The sequence below is a fragment of the Coregonus lavaretus genome (assembly GCF_964263955.1).
Source record: "Coregonus lavaretus genome assembly, chromosome: 39".
Taxonomy (NCBI): Eukaryota; Metazoa; Chordata; class Actinopteri; order Salmoniformes; family Salmonidae; genus Coregonus; species Coregonus lavaretus.
Genome location: NC_140026.1, coordinates 13,126,741 through 13,149,462, shown reverse-complemented (window position 1 = coordinate 13,149,462; position 22,722 = coordinate 13,126,741). Strand labels below are relative to the sequence as shown.

At 48.8% G+C, this 22,722-nt stretch overlaps 1 protein-coding gene across 1 annotated transcript in view; it reads left to right on the top strand.

The window, feature by feature from the left end:
- LOC311112852 (uncharacterized protein) overlaps positions 1-22,722 on the top strand; it is a 28,632-nt gene continuing 5,910 nt past the window's right edge. Inside the window, exons 1-10 of the mRNA XM_084155983.1 lie at positions 1-422; positions 10,848-10,932; positions 14,310-14,423; positions 14,688-14,814; positions 15,019-15,114; positions 15,280-15,520; positions 15,922-16,170; positions 16,401-16,589; positions 16,817-17,374; positions 17,811-21,592. Of these exons, the coding sequence (XP_084012109.1) occupies positions 14,693-14,814; positions 15,019-15,114; positions 15,280-15,520; positions 15,922-16,170; positions 16,401-16,589; positions 16,817-17,374; positions 17,811-21,592 (5,237 nt within the window). The 5' untranslated portion in view covers positions 1-422; positions 10,848-10,932; positions 14,310-14,423; positions 14,688-14,692. The remainder of the gene's footprint in view (positions 423-10,847; positions 10,933-14,309; positions 14,424-14,687; positions 14,815-15,018; positions 15,115-15,279; positions 15,521-15,921; positions 16,171-16,400; positions 16,590-16,816; positions 17,375-17,810; positions 21,593-22,722) is intronic.

Genomic DNA, 22,722 nt, shown 5'->3' with positions numbered 1-22,722 from the left:
TTCAGCGCAACCTGATTCCCTTATGTCGGGAGAGAGAGCGAGAAGAAGACGAGGACTGTAAAAAGACTGTAAAAAGATAGAAGGCAAGGAGAAAACAAATGGAATAATAAAAAGCGTATCTCGCTTGTCGACTGAAACTAGGATTTCAAATCCAGACATAGTGACATTAGTTGAGCGTCAAGTGATACAAGTTTACAAGAGCTTCGAAAGGAAGCGAGTGAGACTAAGTGAATCAGTTGTCTGAGTCGCTGGAATTTAGCTGTACAGAGAGAGAAACTTGCAGATACAGCACCAACTACTGCCTGGATTCAGGACACTCAGCAAATACGGACTACAGTGGTACACACTGGAATATTTTTATGCTGAAAAAAACACGTTTGTTTTGGAAATATTCTCAACGATTTCTACTACTCCAGACAGCTGTACGTGAATATCTTTATTACTACTGTGTTACATTGTGGATGTCTTTATAACGAGCTGGTTACATTCTGTTGCAATACTGTAAGAATGGAACGTAAATTGTAACTTTGTATCTTGCGTCGCTGTTTGTCTAATGTACACAGAGAGACATTTTGCCATTTGCCGTTTTTACTTGAGCTCTTGTAGGACGAGTTATTTGTAAAAAAAATAAATAATAATAATAATAATAAAATACAACAACAATGTAAGTCGTAAAACTTTAGTTATCTGTAAATGTCTACTTGGGATTTTCAGAGGTTTCTCTTCGGCTTGTTTGTTCACGTTGATAACAAGAGAGCGCGTTCAGAAAGTGAAATCAAGGGAAAGGGTAGAGGCGCTGATATTCAAAGAGTTGTAGTCTGGTAACGTTACAGTGTAGTAACATTTAATAGTTTATAGATTAAACCGGAAGACTTGTTTGCTCACGCTGGGTTGTTAATGCTTGTCGTCTGTTTCAAATGTATTACATGGGGAATACGTCGCCTATTATAATTCCCATTTTAGCTCATATGCAATGACATACATACAGTCTACATAATAGGTTGAATGCGTAAATTACAACGACTATAGTCTATTCTCGTTCTACTTTGTAGTCATATATTGATAATTTATGCGTGTGCGATTGTTTTGGTGAATTTATTTTGACAGTAGAAAGAGGGGGGCACTTCAGAAACATAGCATCATCCCACGTGTGTTTGTGGGACAGATAAGAGGAATATATGGAGGGAGAAAGAAATGGCTTGTGTAAGGATCTCCCCCCTCCTCCGCGCCTTTGTCTGTGGGAGGGCTGACTGAGGGAGTGTTGAGTGGGGATGGGCATACAGAGGGAGGCAGGCAGGCTGCCTTATAAAGCGAATGGATTGCCCCTAGTCAGACCTTCCTCGCGCACACAAAGAGCCGAATTGAAAGGAAGTAATTTGCATCGTCCACGGGGGGAGGGTGGTGTTTTTGGTGTGTCACTCACTGTGTCTCAAAATACCCCTTTCTGTCTGGAAGACCCGTCAGGGAAGAGAAATAGCACAGAACAAGCAATTGAAACACGCGTGGAAAAAGGTGGCAAGTGATGTGGTTTTTCTCAGTTAGCCTATTATTGACGGTATTCATGATAATTTGACGGGATTGTAGTCTAAAATAAAAGCGTTCATGCAAGAACTCGACTCGGTGTTATGCATTTTATGGGCCGTTATAAACCGAACCTTGTTCTAAGGACCGACGTGTGCTGGCATTGGGTCGGTGAAACTCTTTGAACCCCACTTCCGATCAATCAAGGCGATTGACATGGAAACGAGTGGCGTGTTTCTTGTTTGTGACTCTTTGAAGTCTCGAGCTGTAAAGTTAGGACAGGCAGAAAGCTGCTTACGAAAATATATTTTTTTCTCTCCTATCATACAGCTCTTTGACTTCTTGGCTGAATAGGAACCAAGTAACTGCTTCTTGCTCTGGCTTGAATCACCCGCCCCCATTTGTCCGGTCCCGTGATCTGAATGCCAGTGAATGAACAATCGCCGCCCATTCTACTACTCCTATGACGAATATGTACGGTTAAAGTTGTACACACACCAAATATTTGTCAGAATACTTATTAAAGATGCACTATGCAGAAATCGCTCAGCCTTTTCCAGGTTGCAAAAAGTATAATATTTCGCATAATTTCAGTTTATGTAACAATAAAGCAATTATAGTGTAGAGAACATTTTTACCATCTAAACCGCTGTGAAATATATTTTCCATAACCAAAAATATTGTATTTTCAGCTGTTTGAAGCTGGTGTACAAAAACGAAAGTAAAGATGCAAAAACTAAACTTAAGAACGGGAGGCATAGAAATAACACACATAGAACAGATCTATCGCTTCATAGACTTGCTTTCAATGAGAATGACAGATCTATAACTCACGTTTCTATGTGAATTTGCTCAGGTTTCCCCAAAAGTTACATATTAAGGCTCAGTCAACACTGATGAAAGGGTAATAAGCAGGGCTACAGAAAGTGTGTAACTGTGTGTGTCGGGATAGGTGATGGATAAAGAAATGTTTGGCCCATGGTGTTTTGAGAATGGTGTTTCTTACATAATTGACAGGTGGTGTGGGTGTGAGATTGGTTGTAGAAACAGGTGTGGCTTGTGTGTGTAGGGGATGAGTGGTGGTGGTGTAGGAGGTGTTTGTGGCATGAGTAATTTGGGTCAGTAGGCTAGTTTAAACGGCTTAGTCACCTAACACTCCCTCAGTCATTGAGGGAGGTGGTGATGAAATGGGATCAGTGTGTCAGTGTATCGTGTGAACTTCTCTCATGTTGTTCAGGTTCTCGCACATGCTTTTACATCCACTTTCATTGTTTTGTGTCTGTGAAAAAACGAACAAACTTTCATATTGGGTGTGGGTGTGTGGTTATTTGGGTCAGAGGCAAGAGGAACTACCTCGATCATGTCAGACACCAAAAGTCTTGTTTTACTCTACCTGAAACGAAAGGTGTCGTTTCATCACCATGGAAGCGGAGCACAGCATTTGTCATGCTGCAAACAATAACATGAGCCTCTGTCCTATCTCAAACATCTAGCAGGACATTTTGATAACAGTCCAACATATTATCAGGCAGCACTTTTGGATGAAGACATGTACATATTGCTTCCACGTATCCAATCCTCTCAAATATACAGCAGTGTATTATAGAGAGTAGGGCCTGGAGGTCCATGTAGAATTGAGAATAAGAACGAGTCTATTGATAGGAGAGCAAAGAAGCAGGGTTGACCTATCCTCATGTTAGTGCTCCTGCTAGGTGAGGAGGTGGGTGAGAGGAGGAGGTGGTAGGAGTTACTGGGGTAGAGCTCAGGCGGCTCTGTGTGGAATTCCACCTAGCAGTGTGAGGTCTCTAGTTGTGACTCTATGGAGACCGTTAGGAAAGGCTGGTGTACTACAGTGTGTTGAATATGGCTATGTTGGTGAGGTCATTTTGTGTTTCTGTCTTTACGTTCTACCGTTCTAGAGCCATATGTGTTCCTGTTATTAAGTTCCAGAACTGTCTCTGTGTGTGTGTCATGAAACTCTCTTGTGGGATCTGTGCGTATTCTTTAGTTTTGTTATCACTGGCAAAGTACCACTGATGATGCAGAAGTGAAAGGGAGGTGTACAAACGTGCATGTGTATGACTAACACACCAGAACACACACACACAGGGAAGGAATGTACTGTTTTCCCCTCTGTCACCTCAGTGACTACTTTACTCCAACTACTCTGACTAAGAGAGAGAGGGGTCAAGAATGAGTGTTAGAAAGAGAAAGAATGGGAGAGGACAGATAAAGAGAGAGTGGCTAAAAGAGAAAAGTTTGAAAAACAAAGAGAGAGAAAGGGGTGAGGACAATCAGTAAACGAACAGTCCAGTGTTCTTTGGGCTAAATGAACAAACAGTAACAACAGCAGACATGTCTATGTGCATCATTATCACTGTGCTTTCTGTCTGTTCACACATAACTAGAACTGTGTAATTATTAGCTACCAACTAATATAATATGAACACCGGACTGGACGGTAGCTGTACCTAATCTGGCTTTAACTCTGATAGGGAACCTTCAGTCCAAGAGGTTTGTTGACTACCGTCAGGCATGTTCTCTGCTCTGTTATGTCCCGATAGACAGGCACACACACGCACACGCACAGATAGGGGTGGGAGTGTCGAGGCTCAGGTTGTCCTTAATGTTGTTGTTCAGTGGAGACATCATCACAGACCTCCAGCTCTTGGAATGAACATAAAGGACAACCTGACTCTCAACACACTCCCACCTCTATCTGTGTTTGTGTGTGGGGGGACGTTCTGTCCAAGTGGTTTGTTGACTACCGTCAGTAATGTTCTCTGCTCTGTTATGTCCCGATAGGCACAGCCACTCTCAGAAGGGGGTGTGTTGAGGGTCAGGTTGAAAATTAGGGACTGCTGATGAAAAGTAGCTGCGCTTAGCGAACTCTGGTGCACACATCATATTTCACTGTCTGAAATGTATGTTTTTAATTGCACATGGTCCCTTTAAATGAACTACTAGTACTACAGGTTGACCTTAATGTTAATGTTGTTCTTGGAATGAACATCAATCTGTACTTGGTAATAGAGAATGTTCAATATGTACTAGAGGGAATAGAGAATAGTGGAGAAAGAAGTCGATCTCTCTTGAGAAAGTACTTTCTCTTTATTTCTGTGTCTCTCTCTTTCTCCACCTTAATAACCGTCTGCCGCGACGCCACCGATACCACGGCAACCGTTGTCTAGGAAACAGTCTCGGCTCTGTTGTGGTCTGCCTGTGTGTGTTTCTGGGGGTACTAATCAGGGTGCTTACTTGTTTGTTTGTGTCTGTCTTGCTCTAAATTCTGGGAAGTGAGGGCATGGGTAGTACTGAAGGCACTGGCTGGGGGAGGGGGGACTTTGGGATGTTCTGTCCCTTTCTGGTCCCCTCATACAGAGAAAGCAGGGTGTTGTGTTTTATGCTGTTTCCCTGTGACAAAGAAAGGCAGGTTGGGTTTTTTGAAGTGAAGGAACGGGAAAGTGAGTGTGTTTGATCGAGTGTTATAATTGTCGATAGTGAACGTAAACACACACGCACGCATGTGGTCATTCAGATTTCGGCGGCACAAATATCACATAACATATTTCTATATGGTCACATCCCGTTTTCAGTCTCTCACAGACATTCGTATAGTGAGTCAAAGCTTCACACACTGACACACACATCTGTGTGTGAGTGCTCAGACGAAGGCATGGGCTCTTGGTCTGACTGCCTGTCTCCCTCTTGAAGTCATGCTGTTTCTGGAAAACAAGAAAAGAAGAACGTCACCCCTTCTTTTGAAGTCTTGTTCTGCGAAAGAGATGTTGAGGGCATCTGCTTGAGTGACTGACTGGAAATAACATTAGTCAACAGACACGCATGTCAGTCAGCGCCCCCTAACTTTATTAGCAGACAATCAAGAAAAACACTGCCTTTGCGTAAGCAGCCTTCAGCCTTGTTTATTGTCAGTTACCAGTCAAATTAGGTTTCTCTGTTCTGTTTGTGTTGACATCTGCTTTAGAGCGTCTAAGTCTTTGCTTAAACACGTGGTTGACAGGATGACGTCATGTCTGTCTGACATGAATTCAAATGTTTTAGAAGTGAAACCCTGTTATTTGTTTTGTATTGACTCACATTTACTCTCACTCAGCCACATATTTACACATTCATATTTTGTCCGCACACACACACATTCTCACACACACCGTTTCTGTTCCACAGGAAACTTCTACCATGCCCTCACCCCTCCTCAAGACATCCACACACACATCTCAGGGAGGCTAGCTACTTCCTGAAACTCTGACGACAGCTTCCTGTCTCATCTCAGAGCAGCATCTCCCTCTTCTCCTTCTCTTAACGTCACACACATGCACCACGTCTGTGTGTGAACCGTCCTTAACAGTGAAATCTAGCACACACACATACACTCTGACAGTTGTTACAAGCACAGGTGCGATGGCAGTTAGATAAAACAGCTCTTGCTGTTTCCATCTCCTCAACCTGCGTAAACCAACAGGCTGCCAAAATACCACACTAGACTTTCAACCCTGTACATGTAGTAGAATATATCCGAACATTTCACCATGTCTGCCAGTAAAAGTAATGGTAGAGGATCCAGAGAGAGGGAGGGGTGGAGAGAGGGGGAGGGGGGAGAGAGGGAGAGCGAGAGAGAGAGAGAGAGGTGTTGGGAAAGGCTTTCCTCCTGAGTGTACTTGGACCGACTCTCAGAAACAGCACATGTTCAACTTCACTCCAGCCAGGATGACAATCCACGTTCTCCAACAGAATGGGATATGAACATATTTCCGCCCTCTCTCTCTCTCTCTCTCCAGTTCTCTGTGAGTGCTTTTCAACTGAACCCAACAATGAGCAGTAAGCTGTGCAGAGACCTAAATCAGCACATACAAACACTACCTTCTTTTCAGCTTGTGTTGTCTACCCTTATTCTTGGGGCAACAGTCACAGTTAAAGGCCTGGTGTTACAGTAAATAGGCGAGAGGTTGTGAGTTTGCTGTGACTCTGAGCTGATTCGGTGTCATTTTTAGAAGGCCAAACAGCTAGACCTAGAGATTGGGCAGCAGTGCTGTACTATAATTAGTGTGGAGGAAGAGAGAGAGTTACTTCTGTTCTCTACTGAGCATAAATACCCGCTGTAGGATGTTCTCTGTGTGTGTTTGGCCGTGTCGGTGCTCTCCCGGTGTGTGTAGGCGGTAGTGTGTGTGGGAAAAGCTTAGATGCGTTGGTGACGAGCTAGCCTGCATCACACACAAACAAACACACACACTGTGGGAGCCTGGCAACGGAACGGACGCAGGCAGGCTGTGTGTTCCTGGCTGAGTGTGTGTGTGTGTGTGGGTTTCCTTTAACTCAATCCCTTTTTAGGGCCAGGTATGTAATGGACCAGTGTGGAGAGAAACCCACAGGCTTTCCGCCTCCCTCCCTCATCTCTCGCTCGCCAGACATGCCGGAACCTTCTTTCTCTCTCTCCCTTCTTTCTCTCTCTCCCTTTCTTATCAAATTGATCACTTATCTCTCAGCCTGCCAGGAACTACTGTCTGCAGGGTGTCATCTTAATGTCATCCTTTATCTCCCTCCTGCGCTCCTACTGGCTCTCTCTCTCAATTCAATTTCAATTTAATGGCTTTATTGGCATGGGAAACAAATGTTTACATTGCCAAAGCAAGTGAAATAGATAATAAACAAAAGTGAAATAACCAATAAAAAATGAACAGTAAACATTACACTCACAAAAGTTCCAGACATTTCAAGTGTCATATTATGTCTATATACAGTGTTCTAATGATATGCAAATAGTTAAAGTACAAAAGGGAAAATAAATAAACATAAATATAGGTTGTATTTACAATGGTGTTTGTTCTTCACTGGTTGCCCTTTTCTTGTGGCAACAGGTCATACATCTTGCTGCTGTGATTTCACACTGTGGTATTTCACCCAATAGATATGGGAGTTTATCAAAATTGGGGTCTGTGTAATCTGAGGGAAGTATGTGTCTCTAATATGGTCAAACATTTGGCAGGAAGTTAGGAAGTGCAGCTCAGTTTCCACCTCATTTTGTGGGCAGTGTGCACATAGCCTGTCTTCTCTTGAGAGCCAGGTCTGCCTTCGGCGGCCTTTTGCAAATAGCAATGCTATGCTCACTGAGTCTGTACATAGTCAAAGATTTCCTTAATTTGGGGTCAGTCACAGTGGTCAGGTATTCTGCCACCGTGTACTCTCTGTTTAGGGCCAAATAGCATTCTAATTAGCTCTGTTTGTGTCAAGTAATTATTTTTTCGTTTTCTCATGATTTGGTTGGGTATAATTGTGTTGCTGTCCTGGGGCTCTGTGGGGTCAGTTTGTGTTTGTGAACAGAGCCCCAGGACCAGCTTGCTTAGGGGGCTCTTCTCCAGGTTCATTTCTCTGTAGGTGATGGCTTTGTTTTGGAAGGTTTGGGAATCGCTTCCTTTTAGGTGGTTGTAGAATTTAACGGCTCTTTTCTGGATTTGGATAATTAGCGGGTCTCTGTGTCTCTCTGTCTCTATGTGTGTGTGTTCATAGTCAGTTATCTATATTTAACTGAGCCCTTCTATGTCGTCTGTCTGCCTCTGGATCATACCACTATGAGGCTGGCAGGGGAGTTCTCTGTTTGGGAAGTCTCATTACTGGAGTCAGACAGGGTGGTGATTTGGTGACTGACCGAACTTTTGTATTTAGCTTTGTAACAGTGGTAGTTGAGTTCTAGTGGCTTATCATAGTATAAAAAAATTATTGCAAAAGTAGTTTTATTTTCACATACTCAGTGTATATTAGAGAGGTGAGTATTGAGTAATGTTTTGGTAGTTATGGTTAGCAACGGTTGGCATGATGATGTTGGCATGGCCTTAGCCTCGCCTTTCTCTACCAGAGTGGTAGCCACGTGTGTGATGCCATAACCAGGACGACGGAGGTGTTGACTGGAACAGGTCTTTGATGTCTGTCATCATGGGGGTTTCACTGTTACCCAGGTGACATATGGGGGCTACCGGGGGGAATTCACACGTTATAAGATTTGTTATGTTGCGCAAGATTCTTAGTTGCAATGTTAATTCTGCTTTTGAGATTCTGCGGTCAGTGTGGCAACATCAATGTAGTTTGTTGGAATTGCCCTGACCCAATTGGGGAAATAGGCAACACCACATTAGAACACAACATCTAAAAGTGACAAATAAGACCCCCACACACTTCTCTGTAATTCTATCATGGTTAGGTGGTTTGGCGATTCCTGTCTTTGCCATAAAACCCCCGACCTGCCTATCTACGTGTTTCACCATACCACCGGTTCACTAACCACCGATGACGCCACCTGAGAAAATCCCTGAGACGTCACGCCGTCTCTAGCAACGCCCCCGGTCACCTGACCGTAAGTGGCGTTTCAGGGGGAGGGGGATGAAGGGTTAAGTCTGGGGTTTGAGGTAAGCCCTTTCCACCGACCGCTGGGCGTGGCGCTGACTCACTCACCGGGGGGGTTCCCTGTGCTGTGACACCCAGGATGCAGCATATCACAACACACACTCTCTCTCTCTCTCTCACACTCACTCACTCACACACACAGCATACTGACAGCCTTTCTCTCTATATAACCTGAGAAAGCTTGGGTCTTAGTGTGCTTTGTAATAGTATCTGATGTTTGTTTCTCACTCAGTTCCCCATATTGCACGTTTGTTCGTTTTGCTTTCCTCTCTCCTTTTCTCTCTTTCCCTCCCTCCCTCATCTGTCTCTCTGTGCCTCTACTCTCTCTCCTTTCCCCCCTCTCCCTGTTCTCTCTGTCTGTTGTTGCTGCACTACAGTTTCACGTGTGATAGTTGACTTAACGTGCCAACCTCTTCCTGTGAGAGAGGCTACTGGTGTTTATATAGCGCCAGCCCTTGTGCCTCTAACACAGTTACTCTCACCATTGTGTGTGTGTGTGAGCCCCCTCTCTCTTTGTGTTGTGTCAGCCCCCTGCCGATTCACCCTTTCCCCTCCTGCCCTCCCTGGGTTTCCACACACACACACACACACACACACACACACACACGCCGTGTCGACTAGGGAGTCGAAGCAGTGGAGAGCAGAGGAAGAGAGGAGGGGTGATTCTTTTTTCGCCTCCTCCAGCCGTCTCCATGTTCTTAGTAACCATGGGAGAAAGAGAGCGAGACAGAGAGGGTGAGAGAGAGAGGAGGTTAGACAGTAATACTTATACCTAAAGTCCCTGTCTTGTCTCCTGACTGACTGATAAATGCAGTGTTAGAAAGTTCTGGCTATTGTCTGGTTTCTGATCCTCGTTTTCATCCTGGAGAAGTCTACAGACATTGTCTGATGTAATAATATGAGTATAGCTATTGGGTCGTTCCACCTCAAAAAGCACAAGAAAGAGGATTTCGACACCCACCGTCTCAGATTGTTCTCAAATCGTTTCTGTATTTAGAAACCGATATGATTAGCATTCTGGAAACATTATTTTTTTGTATATATAATTTGATTTCTGAGAAATTAAGCTAATTGATTGCACCCAAGTTGGCTATTTTAATTCATAGAATTCATATAATATTCAATAAATATAGTACCTAACATCCATTTTGGACCAGAATAAGAAACTCTATATTTATTGGAAAGGAGCATCAATATCACCGTGCACTTTCACCACTCTGAAGTTCATCATAACTTATTTCATATGTAGCCTAATAAAGTGCATGGTTTACCGAGTCGTAGTGGGAGGACCACACACCCTGACTCCAAGTTTACTTCCATATGATGGTTGTTATATCAATATTTGCACATAAAGGCGTTTCTACCACCATTTCTCACATAATAATTTTACCAACAAAAAGATCCCACCATGTCGAACGAACAAATTATATGTCGGCATTTATAAAATTGTACTGCAACTTCCTGTTTCCATCACAGCTGTTGTGATTATTTTTATATGGTATGACTTTTACTTGCATAAAAACTGTGGATGGAAACTTGTTAGAAAAAAGTTTGGTCCATATCGGATGTTAGGTACTATAATTATTGAATATTAATTGAATCCTATAAATTAAAATGGCCAATTTGGGTGCAATCAATTAGCTTAATCTCAAATTATATTTCAACAAAATAAAGTTTCCGGAATGCTTACCTTATCTGTTTCTAGCTACAGAAACTATTTCAGAACAATCTTAGATGGTGGGTGTCATGGCTTGCTGAAATGACATGGAACAACCCTAATTTCTGATACATAGAGCTATTGGCTAATTGTGATTGTGTGTTAGTTTAATGTGAACAGATGTTGTTGGTTTTGGCTGCTATCTGTTTTATGATGATTTTATATTAAATCTGACTCTCTCTTCTGATTGGTCCAGGGCTGAAGAGATCCCAGAGATGATTGGCTGTAGAAGCTGAGACTTGACAAGACAGAGGATCTTGAACTAGGTGCTATTCTGAAAGGTAAGCGAGTGTGTGTGTGTGTGTGTGTGTGTGTGTATACAGTGCATTCAGAAAGTATTCAGACCCCTTGACTTTTTCCACATTTTGTTACGTTACATCCTTATTCTAAAATGGATGAAATTAAAAATGTTCCTCATCAATCTACACACAATACCCCATAATGACAATGCAAAAACAGAAATAAGTATTCAGACCCTTTGCTATGAGACACGAAATTGAGCTCAGGTGCATCCTGTTTCCATTGATCATCCTTGAGATGTTTCTACAACTTGATTGGAGTCCACCTGTGGTACATTCAATTGATTGGACATGTTTTGGAAAGGCACACACTTGTCTATATAAGGTCCCACAGTTCACAGTGCATGTCAGAGCAAAAACCAAGCCATGAGGTCGAAGGAATTGTCCGTAGAGCTCCGAGACAGGATTGTGTCGAGGCACAGATCTGGGGAAGGGTACCAAATCATTTCTGCAGCATTGAAGGTCCCCAAGAACACAGTGGCCTCCATCATTCTTAAATGGAAGAAGTTTGGAACCACCAAGACTCTTCCATGAGCTGGCCACACTGCCAAACTGAGCAATCGGGGGAGAAGGGCCTTGGTCAGGGAGGTGACCAAGAACCCGATGGTCACTCTGACAGAGCTCCAGAGTTCCTCTGTGGAGATGAGAGAACCTTCCAGAACCACAACCATCTCTGCAGCACTCCACTAATCAGGCCTTTATGGTAGAGTGGCCAGACGGAAGCCACTCCTCAGTAAAAGGCACATGACAGCCCGCTTGGAGTTTGCCAAAAGGCACCTAAAGGACTCTCACACCATGAGAAACAAGATTCTCTGGTCTGATGAAACCAAGATTGAACTCTTTGGCCTGAATGCCAAGCATCACGTCTGGAGGAAACCTGGCACCATCCCTACGGTGAAGCATGGTGGTGGCAGCATCATGCTGTGGGGATGTTTGTCAGCGGCAAGGATTGGGAGACTAGTCAGGATTTAGGGAAAGATGAACGGAGCAAAGTACAGAGAGATCCTTGATGAAAACCTGCTCCAGAGCTCTCAGGACATCAGACTGGGGCGAAGGTTCATCTTCCAACAGGACAACGACCCTAAGCACACAGCCAAGACAACGCAGGAGTGGCTTCGGGACAAGTCTCTGAATGTCCTTGAGTGGCCCAGCCAGAGCCCGGCTTGAACCCGATCGAACATCTCTGGAGAGACCTGAAAATAGCTGTGCAGCGACGCTCCCCATCCAACCTGACAGAGCTTGAGAGGATCTGCAGAGAAGAATGGGATAAACTCCCCAAATACAGGTGTACCAAGCTTGTAGCGTCATACCCAGTAAGACTCAAAGCTGTAATCGCTGCTAAAGGTGCTTCAACAAAGTACTGAGTAAAGGGTCTGAATAGTTCTGTAAATTCTTTAAATTTCTAATACATTTGCCTAAAATTCTAAAAACATGTTTTTGCTTTGTCATTGTGGGTATTGTGTGAAGATTGATGAGGGAAAAAAAACGATTTAATCAATTTTAGAATAAGGCTGTAACGTAACAAAATGTGGAAAAAGTCAAGGGGTCTGAATACTTTCCGAATGCACTGTGTGTGTGTGTGTGTGTGTTCGAACGTGTGTATGTATCTTTTTATGTGTCTGTGGGAATGTGTTAACCAGTCAGAGCTGTTTATGATCGTCTGGTCCTGGTCTGTCTTTACATGGCACTAGTATGGTATCGTTATCCAACACACACACACACACACACACACAGACAGATGAGTAGAGGGGAGCGTCAGCGTGGCTCAGTGTTGGTTTTATTTCCATCTCTCTGGAAGCTAAAAACGGAGCGCCTGAAATATCTTCCCCCTAGGCTTTTAATAGCAAGGCGGCGCTAGGGATGGAGACAGAGAGGGATGGAGGAGAGAGGGAGGGAGGAGAGCGGGAGGGAGGAGAGCGGGAGGGAGGAGAGAGGGAGGGAGGAGAGCGGGAGGGAGGAGAGAGGGAGGGAGGAGAGAGGGAGGGATGAGAGAGGGAGGGAGGAGAGAGGGAGGGAGGAGAGAGGGAGTGGGAGGCCCTACACACACTAGCAGAGCTAATTTAGGAACCAACGTTGACTAGAGTGGGGAACTTTGCTGGCTCATCGTCACGGTGTGTGTGTCACGGTGTGTGTGTCACGGTGTGTCTGTCACGGGTGTGTGCTTCTGTTTGCATTTTGAACAGGAATCTTCTTCTGTCTTCTGTAACTCTCTCTGTTTGACATGGACTGAGTCTTTTCTATTTCTTTGAAGTTTTGGTCCTGTGTGTCTCAGTGTTAGTTTTTCTGGGTGGTGTGACTTTTTGTATTTGTGTGTCACGGTGTGTGTCACAGTGTGTGTGTGTGTGTGTCACTGTGTGTGTCACCATGTGTATGAGTATATATGCCAGGCTATTTTCTGTGTTCTCCAACTGTTCTTTTGTTTGCCTCTCTGCCATGTGTGGGAAGGTGTGTGGGCATGAGATATAGCCAGCACAGCCCGTCCTCTCTTCCATCCCTCCCTCCCTCCTTCCCTGAAGAGCACTTTTATTTCCCACCCATCTATCCTCCCATCCTGTTCAGACCTTCTGTTGTGTCTTCCCCCTGTCCCTCTCTCTCCCTCTCCATCACACCTGTTCTAATAATGGGATTAAAACCAAGTGGATCCAACACACACACATACATAGATACTCTACAGACGCTCACACAAAACAGGCAGTACAGCCACACACCCTGTGCCCTTGGTTAGTCTCTGTGGGTCTCTACCCCCCCTGTAGGGATTACAGTAACCTCAGTGTTCCCATATCATAGGTCCACTAACTCCCACAGGACCATCTGTGCTCGGCTAATAATCCTAAAGTCAGCTACAGCAGAGCTACCGTCGCCCCCTAGGGGCTGGGACACAGTACAGCACCACCAGAGTGTACTAGCTAATAATGACAGATGGACAAAGACGCTGCGGTTACACTGTAATACCTAGACCTAGAGTCTATGGTGCAATAGTTGTTAAATAGATAAACAATTACATCTGCTGCCTCCCTCCAACTCCACACATACTGTATTTTAGTCACAGAGAAGTTTGTAAGCTCTCTCCGCACCAAATGTTCCATATCTAGACTCCTCTCTTCGTTTACCTCTTCTTCCTTGCGCTGTTCTTTCCTCTGTCCTATTTCCTCAGTCTCAACCCCTCCTCTCTGTCTGCAGTGAGTTTCGCTCTACAGCTGAACTATATAATGGAAAACCTACTGACAATTATTGACTTGTATCTCACTTCCTTCCCCTCTCTTCCTCCTCTTGTTCTCTCTCACTCTCTCCTCTCTCCCTCTCTGTCTGATTCTCTGTTTCTCCCTCTCTCATTCTCTCTCCTCTTGTTCCCTCTCTAGCCTAACAGGCTGTATTGTATTGGTGTTGAAGACAGGTGTGAAGTCTTCCCTTAGTCTTTGGTGTGTGGCCTTCTCTGAGCTGCAGTGGAGGGCTTCACAGACACAGCTAGTGTGGTGAGTAGAAAGCGTATACTTGCATTTTTGGGCAATCCACAAATGCCACATAGGTTAATAGTTTGTTGACAGTGTGTGTGTGTCTGTGTGTGCATGTGCATGTCCGTGTGTGAGAAACAGAGGGAGTGTATGTGAGTAATTGTGTGTTAATTCCCATGCAGAGGGCACACATTGTGTACATACTGAGAGTGTATCTCTCCAGTGTGTGTGTGTGTTCCATATATTGAGTGTATGTTTGTGTGTGTTGTCCTCCTCGTCCTACAGGCTGGATGCATCACGCAGTAGAGCAGTTTGGTGGGCGTGGCACACGGGACTCCTTCCCTCTGGACGGACTCAGCCGGGGACCATGGGCTCCCGTGGGCAGCCGCGCCACCTGGGCGCCACCTGCCAGGTATGTTAGGTTTCCACGGCAACCAACAAGCCACACACACACAGCTACTAGTCAATTAATTACACCTACACTGACTGACTTAGCTTCACACTCTCTCACTTGACTACAAGTTCACTGTTAATTGTTATTGTAGGTTAACATGTATTTTTCTCTTAGGTAAAACAGTTCGTATCGCACAGTATTTACTCTTGTTCTCTCTACCAGGTGTTCGACAGGTGTCAATCAACACCAGGTCCTCCCCCATGTAGCGCCCAGTCACATGGGTGGACTGAACCATCCCAGTAAATTCTTCAATAATGGGTGAGTCCGGCAAATATTCCTGTTGGGCTCATACGGTAATATAATCTGATAGCTGTAGTCTCCGCCTTTCTTGTCTTTCCTTGTCACGTACATTCACAGCTCCAGGCTGTAGTCACTGTAATCTGACTCTCTCTCTCTCTCTCTCTCTCTCTCTGTTCCCAACAGGACCATGCAGGTGCGTGGCGGTGAAAAGCTGGAGCTGTCCCAGGCCATGTTACCTGGCCTCCAGAGAGGGGACCAGCAATGCCCCCTTCCTCCCCCCCACCGGGTGTGGGAGCAGATGGGTCAGCTGTATGAGTCACACCCCCCTCCTCATTCACTTGAACCCCTACCCGGCCTTCACAGCGGTGGATACAGCGCCGGGCCTCCTACCCACCTGCCTTCCAGACCCAATCAGCTACTGAAGGTGAGAGAAGGAGCCAATGATATCATCAGACAGGACGAGTGTAGATAAATGAGTGGCCTATCAGTGAGCGACGATAAAAGTTGGATGTCTTGTTAGGAGATGTAATCCTGCCTTTTCCTCTCTCTATCTCCTTCTCAACCCCTCTCTCTCCTCTCTCTCTCTCTCCTCCTCTCTTCTCCTCTCTCTCTCTCTCCTCCTCTCTCCTCCTCTCTCTCTCCTCTCTGTCCTTCTCTCTCTCCTCCTCTCTCTCTCTCTCCTCCTCTCTCCTCCTCTCTCTCTCCTCTCTCTCTCCTCTCTGTCCTTCTCTCTCTCCTCCTCTCTCTCCTTCTCAACCCCTCTCTCTCCTCTCTCTCTCTCTCTCTCTCTCTCTCTCTCTCTCTCTCTCTCCTTCTCTCTGTCAGTATGAGGGTCCTCAGGAGCATCATGTCCCCAGGGGTCCAGCGTCACTGGGTGATGATATGTGGGCTCAGATGCAGCAGCAGCAGAGGGGTTACCCAGGGAAGATGCTGGGGGGGCAGCTGAAGAGGCCGGCCCCCCCTTTAGGGGAGCACTCGGTCATCCAGCACACCCCGCCCCCCTCCCTTCACCCCTCCTCTCGGCCCAATGAGGACTGTCCCAGTCCTAGCAAGAGGAAGAGGAGCTCTGAGCAGGTACGTGGATGACTGAAACCGCTGCTCTCAACACTTTACTCATACAGTTATATTTACACATACAGGATAAAGAGATCCAAATCTATACTCTCCCATATGTAGCGTCAGGTGATTGCATAGAATTATTTGTGACCTTTTGATATCTAAACTTAGTTTGTTCTTGTAATTTGACCATGTTGTTATGATGGGATATACTGTAGTATTAACATAGTTACTCTTCTCCTCTACAGGTTCCTCACCCAGGCATGCAGCGGTTCTCTGGCCCAGGAGGACACCCCCTGCCCCCCCAGCAGCAGCCCCTGTCCCACCCCCCCCCTCCCCCACCCAAACCTGCCTTCTGGAACCCCATACATAAGGGGAACGCCCCCTGGGCCCAGCCCGAACGCAAGAACGGGCCTCCAGAGTTCCAGATCAGAACTGTAAGAACACTTAGCACTGCCTCTTCGTCAAGAGCATGAATTTAGTGTACTTATCAAATGTAGTTCTTTTTTTTGAGAGGGGTGGAACTTGGTTAGTTGTGTTTGGCATAAAGTAACATGTCAGTTTATGAGATTCAGGTTAGGTAGTCAAATAGTTTGTCTATGGTCTCCTAGCCTTCCCAGAAGTTCTTAGCTAATCATGTCTCTCTCTTTGTCTCTGGTAACAGGAGTCAGCCAAGTCAGGTCTGGGCGGCTACACCTACAAACCTCCCCCTCCCTCCGCCCCCTCGCCAATCTCCCCACCCCGCATCTCCTCCCTGGGAGACTACCCCCAGCGGCGCGGCGGGGCCGCCCCACCCCACAAGCCCCAGTTCCCACCTCAGGCCCTCAATCAACCCCCCCACAATAACCACCCCCAGTACCCCAAACAACCAGCTCCAGCCCCGCCCCTCATGGGGATGGAGCCCCGGGGAGGTCCTCCTACCCCCCAGAGAGGCCCTACCGTTGGGGGCCGAGGAATCAACAACCAGCCCCACTCCCATCCTCCTCACCACCAACCTCCAGCAAGGGGGGACAGTAGAGGAGACAGGGGCTTTAGGGAGACCCCCCAACCCTCACCAGCAAACCACACCGGCGTGCCTTACAGCCACAACCCCCACCTCCTTGCCCCTGCCAGCAGCACCGCAGTACCTCAACAGCACAACCCCACCACCCCCCACCATGAGGCCTGGAGGCCCCAGGGACAGGGCCAGGGCCAGGGCAGGCCACAAAGCAACCACCCCCTGGTGAGTCCCAGGCTCCCAGCAGAGCTAATGTTATACCCAGCCTCCATTTGTTAGCGTGTGATCTCCGCCTTTTTCACACTGTAATTATTTTCTAAAATCCAAATCGACGGCGGGCTCACGAAAACCTAGGCACTTCACGTAGACCTGAAGAGTTCGGGAACAACTCCCATTTTACCCGCTCATAGGCTCAAATGTCATTTAGCAGAGGGTTCAGTTTGGAATTGACTGGTCTTAGTTAATGGACTTTTGCTAAGAGGAAATGTAAACTATATCAATTTTGTTAGTATTGTAGTGTATCAGCTGCGGCCCAAATGGGCCCCATCACAAGTAGTGCACTGTATAGGGAATAGGGTGCCATTTGGGAAGCAGCCTATGTCTGTTTGGATGGCGCTCTATCTCCAGTGTATTAATCTACCATATCTGTCTCTCCCTACAGGAGTCAGGTCTCTACAGGGCAGGGCTGGTATCTCCGGGGCAGCAGCAGAATCAGAACCAGGTCGGGGAGACCCGGGGTCCAGCGCCCCTCCAGCATCATCAGCACCCCTACCCCCACGTCAGCCCCCCTCAGGCCACCCCCATACCTCCTACCAGGACGCCTGTCATCACCCCCACCTTCACCCCCCAGCCCCCCTGCTCACAGTCACATAACAACCGCTACAACAGTAGTAGTAGTAGTAGTAGTAGTAGTAGTAGTAGTAGTAGTAGTAGTAGTAGTAGTAGTAGTAGGATCAGTAATATGACTGGACCTGCACTCTCCACTGTGACCACAGCGCCACCTGCTGTGTGTTCAGCTAACAACACCCCCACCAGCAGCAGTTGGAGAGGCAGGGAGACGATGGGACTGCTCCACCAGACCTCAGTTCCGTCTCAGCTGGAGAGGGACCCAGAGAGGGGGCCCATCAACCCCATGCTGCACCCAGGGTATCAGGGAGCCCACGTGGGCACTGCCAGTCACCCTCACCCCCACCGGGCACCACCCAGGCCCCAGCAGCAGCCTAGCCACCACCACCAACAGTCTGTCCAGGGGAAGGGTTACTACGGACGGACTGAGCCTGATCGCACTCCTTCCTTCTCTTCGTCATCATCCTCAGGACACCAGAGGGCAGGGGAGAGCGTCATCACCAGCAGAGGGTCTCACCCCAACCCCCTCCCGCAGACGGCGGTCACTAGCTCGCCCCATGACCGCCCCATGACCGCCCCCCAACCCCACACGGTCAACTCTGCCCCTCAGCTAGCCTCCAACCCCTCCTACTCCAGACTCTGTGCCCAGCCTACACCCCAGGCCCCCCAGGCTACCCCCACCTCAGCCCAGGGGTATTCTTGTTCGCGACCCCAGCCACCTCCACCCTCAGCCCCGCAGTCCATGAAGGAGGCTCTGGATAAACTGGATGCTGAGCTGCAGGGTCATATGCAGGCCGAGGAGAGAAGGAGGGACTGGGAGAGAGAGCAGGAGGAGAGGAAGAGGAGGGATTGGGAGAGAGAGCAGGAGGAGAGGAAGAGGAGGGATTGGGAGAGAGAGCAGGAGGAGAGGAAGAGGAGGGAGTGGGAGAGGGCAGAAGAGGAGAAGAAGAGAAGTAGGGAATGGGAAAAAGAGCAGGAGGAGAGGAAGAGGAAGGACTGGGAGAGAGCGAGGGAGGAAGAGGAGAGGAAGAGGAGGAGGGAGTGGGCGAGAGAGGAGGAGGAGAGGAAGAGGAGGATGGAGAGGAAGGTGAAGGAGGAGATGAGCAGGAGCAGTAAGGGGAGAGAGGAGTCCGCCATCGAGAGTCTGGAGAGACTCCTGTCAGGCAGCACCTCTTCTGCCCCACCTCCTCCCCTGTCCACTGGCTCCACCTCCTCCTCCTCCTTTGTCCTACCTCCACCCCCACCACCCCCCAGCCAGTCCTCCTCCTCGCCCCCCTACCCCTGGCTGAGCCGGGGCGGGGCACCCCCTTGTCCCCCAGGCCAGGCACCACCGTCTCCTGCCCCCCTGGAGAGGTCGCAGCCGCCCCCTCTCACCCCCCAGACGGACTATGCCAGGGAGAAGCAGAGGCAGAGGGAGAAATGGGGTGGAAGTCCCCCGTCGTCATCTCACAGTAGTAACGTTACCTCAGGGAACAACGCCCGGCCCTCGTTGGGGTCCTCCTACCCCAACCACCCCTTAAACAACACCACCATGCGAGGCGCCCCCCGTCCATCCAAAGATACCCCCCATCCCAAGGAGAAGGCTAGTCAGCAGGCCAGAGGAGGAGTGATGGGGGCTATGGGTCCCCTCCACACCTCCAGCACCATCACCCTCCGAGAGCCCCCCAAACTCTACCAGGCCTTCCCCAGGGACAGCCTTTCGTCCGTGCCCAACCCCTCCAGAACCAGCAGCAGCACCTCCAGCATAGGGGGCCTCCTCCACAAGCGCATGCCCAGCGGAGGCCTGGGTAGCTGCGCCAGCAGCAGCAGCGGAGACTCGGAGAGCGCCCAGTTTGAGGAGGAACCATCAGAGCTCTCTACGTTACTCCCGGACGGTCTGGCCAACATCATGGCCATGCTGGATGAGTCCATCAAGAAAGAGGAGGAATCTTTATATAGCAGCGACCGAAACGGAGCTAGAGAAAACATTGTCAACGCCTTCTCTGGTACCATGCCACTGGTCAAGAGCTACCTGTGCGCCCCGGACCTCATCCCGGCGCCCAAGCAGCAACCGCAGGACGACTTTGTTGGGGCGAACCTCAACTCCAGCCCCCCCGTGCTGAGCCGACAGGGCTCCCTGGCCTCCCCCTGCAGTCGGACCTCCTCCCTCAACGAGGAAGAGGAGGAGGGTTGTCTCACCCTGAAACCCGCTCCGGAGGTCCACAAGCCAGCTGTCCCTCTCAACCCCAACTCCCAGTCGGGGACTAACTATCGCCACAGCGACCTGGCTAAACTCTACGGTCTCCCGGAGCCCGCGAAGAGCGAGTGCGACGACGAAGATGAGGAAGAGGAGTCGGAGACTCCGTCCAGTTCCCCTCCCCCGCCCCAGAGGCCCCACCTCCACCAGACGGGGGTGAGCAGCACCAACAAGTCCCTGGCCGCCCTGGAGAACCAGAAGTACACCTACAGAGGAGGTCCATTTGGCCGCCCGCCCCCCTCCGCTCTGGGGGGAGTAAAGTACTCCTCCTCCCTCTCTCTGGGTCCCGACATCCAACAGCAGCAGAATAGCACCTCCCCCACCTCCGATTCCACCAATCACCCGGGCTTTACACCGTCATTGACCCCGCCCCTAAAGTCCCGCCCACACTCACCCTCCAGCTGGGAGGCGAAGAGACAGGTCAATATAAAGATGGAGGAGCCTGATATCTGGAGAAATGGGAGGGAGGCCATGGAAAAGAGGATCCATTCCTCAAAGGAAGAGTCAAATTTGAATCCCTCCACACAATCCATCAAGATGGAGCCAAAAGAAGAGATGAAGCTCACTACCATCTCTGAGTCTTCTCTGGCTGAGCTGGGCCGGAGCTGTGAGGTCTTCCTGACCCGACACTCCAACTCCCTCCCCAGCAAGAACACCTCAGACAGGACCAAGACTGAGCTGAAACAGGAGGACATGCACCACAAGCCTGAGAGAGAGAGGGAAGGAGACAGAGAGAAGGATAGAGAGACAGAGAAGAAGAGGAAACACGGCAGCAGCAAGACACACCAGGAGAGGAAAGAGAGGAAGAAAAAGCACAGAGAGAAACGAGAGGAGATGTCCTCCTCCCACTCCTCCTCTTCCTCCTCCCACTCCTCCTCTTCCTCCTCCCACTCCAGTTCCAGTTCCAAACGGCACAAGGAGGGCAAAGGTCACAAGGAGAAGAAGGACCACCTGCGGATCCTCGGGAACCTGGACCTCCAGAGCAAGGAGATCCGGGAGAAGGACTGTGACCACGTTCACTCCGACATGGAGAGAGACCGGAAGAGGAGGAAGGAGGCTGGGTCCACCAGCGAAGACGAACCCTCAGAATGGGCGTCCCATAGTAGAAGTGAAAAAAGTTCTAGTGTCATGTCCTCTTCTCAGGGCAGTGAGGCTGGATCGACACTGCAGGGTTCAGCTGCTGACTTCATGAAACTGAAGGCCCTGTCGGACGGGCCACCCAAGGAGCTGAAGATCAGACTGATCAAGGTGGAGAGCGGAGACAGAGAGACGTTCATCGCCTCGGAGGTGGAGGAGAAGAGGACACCGCTGGAGGAGATCAGTATCAAGAACACAGCCGCAGAGGTCATACGGGCCTGCAAGTGAGTATGGAGGGAGAGAGGAGAGGGGAATGGAGGGAGAGAGGAGAGGAGAGGGGAATGGAGGGAGAGCGGAGAGGGGAATGGAGGGAGAGAGGAGAGGAGAGGGGAATGGAGGGAGAGAGGAGAGGAGAGGGGAATGGAGGGAGATAGGAGAGGAGAGGGGAATGGAGGGAGAGAGGAGAGGGGAATGGAGGGAGAGAGGAGAGGAGAGGGGAATGGAGGGAGATAGGAGAGGAGAGGGGAATGGAGGGAGAGCGGAGAGGGGAATGGAGGGAGAGAGGAGAGGAGAGGGGAATGGAGGGAGATAGGAGAGGAGAGGGGAATGGAGGGAGATAGGAGAGGAGAGGGGAATGGAGGGAGAGCGGAGAGGGGAATGGAGGGAGAGAGGAGAGGGGAATGGAGGGAGATAGGAGAGGAGAGGGGAATGGAGGGAGAGCGGAGAGGGGAATGGAGGGAGAGAGGAGAGGAGAGGGGAATGGAGGGAGATAGGAGAGGGGAATGGAGGGAGATAGGAGAGGAGAGGGGAATGGAGGGAGATAGGAGAGGAGAGGGGAATGGAGGGAGAGCGGAGAGGGGAATGGAGGGAGAGAGGAGAGGGGAATGGAGGGAGATAGGAGAGGAGAGGGGAATGGAGGGAGAGCGGAGAGGGGAATGGAGGGAGAGAGGAGAGGAGAGGGGAATGGAGGGAGATAGGAGAGGAGAGGGGAATGGAGGGAGATAGGAGAGAGGGGAATGGAGGGAGAGAGGAGAGGGGAATGGAGGGAGAGAGGAGAGGGGAATGGAGGGAGAGAGGAGAGGGGAATGGAGGGAGATAGGAGAGGAGAGGGGAATGGAGGGAGAGCGGAGAGGGGAATGGAGGGAGAGAGGAGAGGAGAGGGGAATGGAGGGAGATAGGAGAGGAGAGGGGAATGGAGGGAGAGCGGAGAGGGGAATGGAGGGAGAGCGGAGAGGGGAATGGAGGGAGAGCGGAGAGGGGAATGGAGGGAGAGAGGAGAGGGGAATGGAGGGAATAACAAGGCAGGAGGGTTGTAGGTGAGAGAGTGGGGTGGTCTTACCAATGAGAAGTAGAGGGTTTCATTCTAGTAAATCCATTTCTAAAAAGACAGTGTTTTTTGCTCCAGTTTGTGACT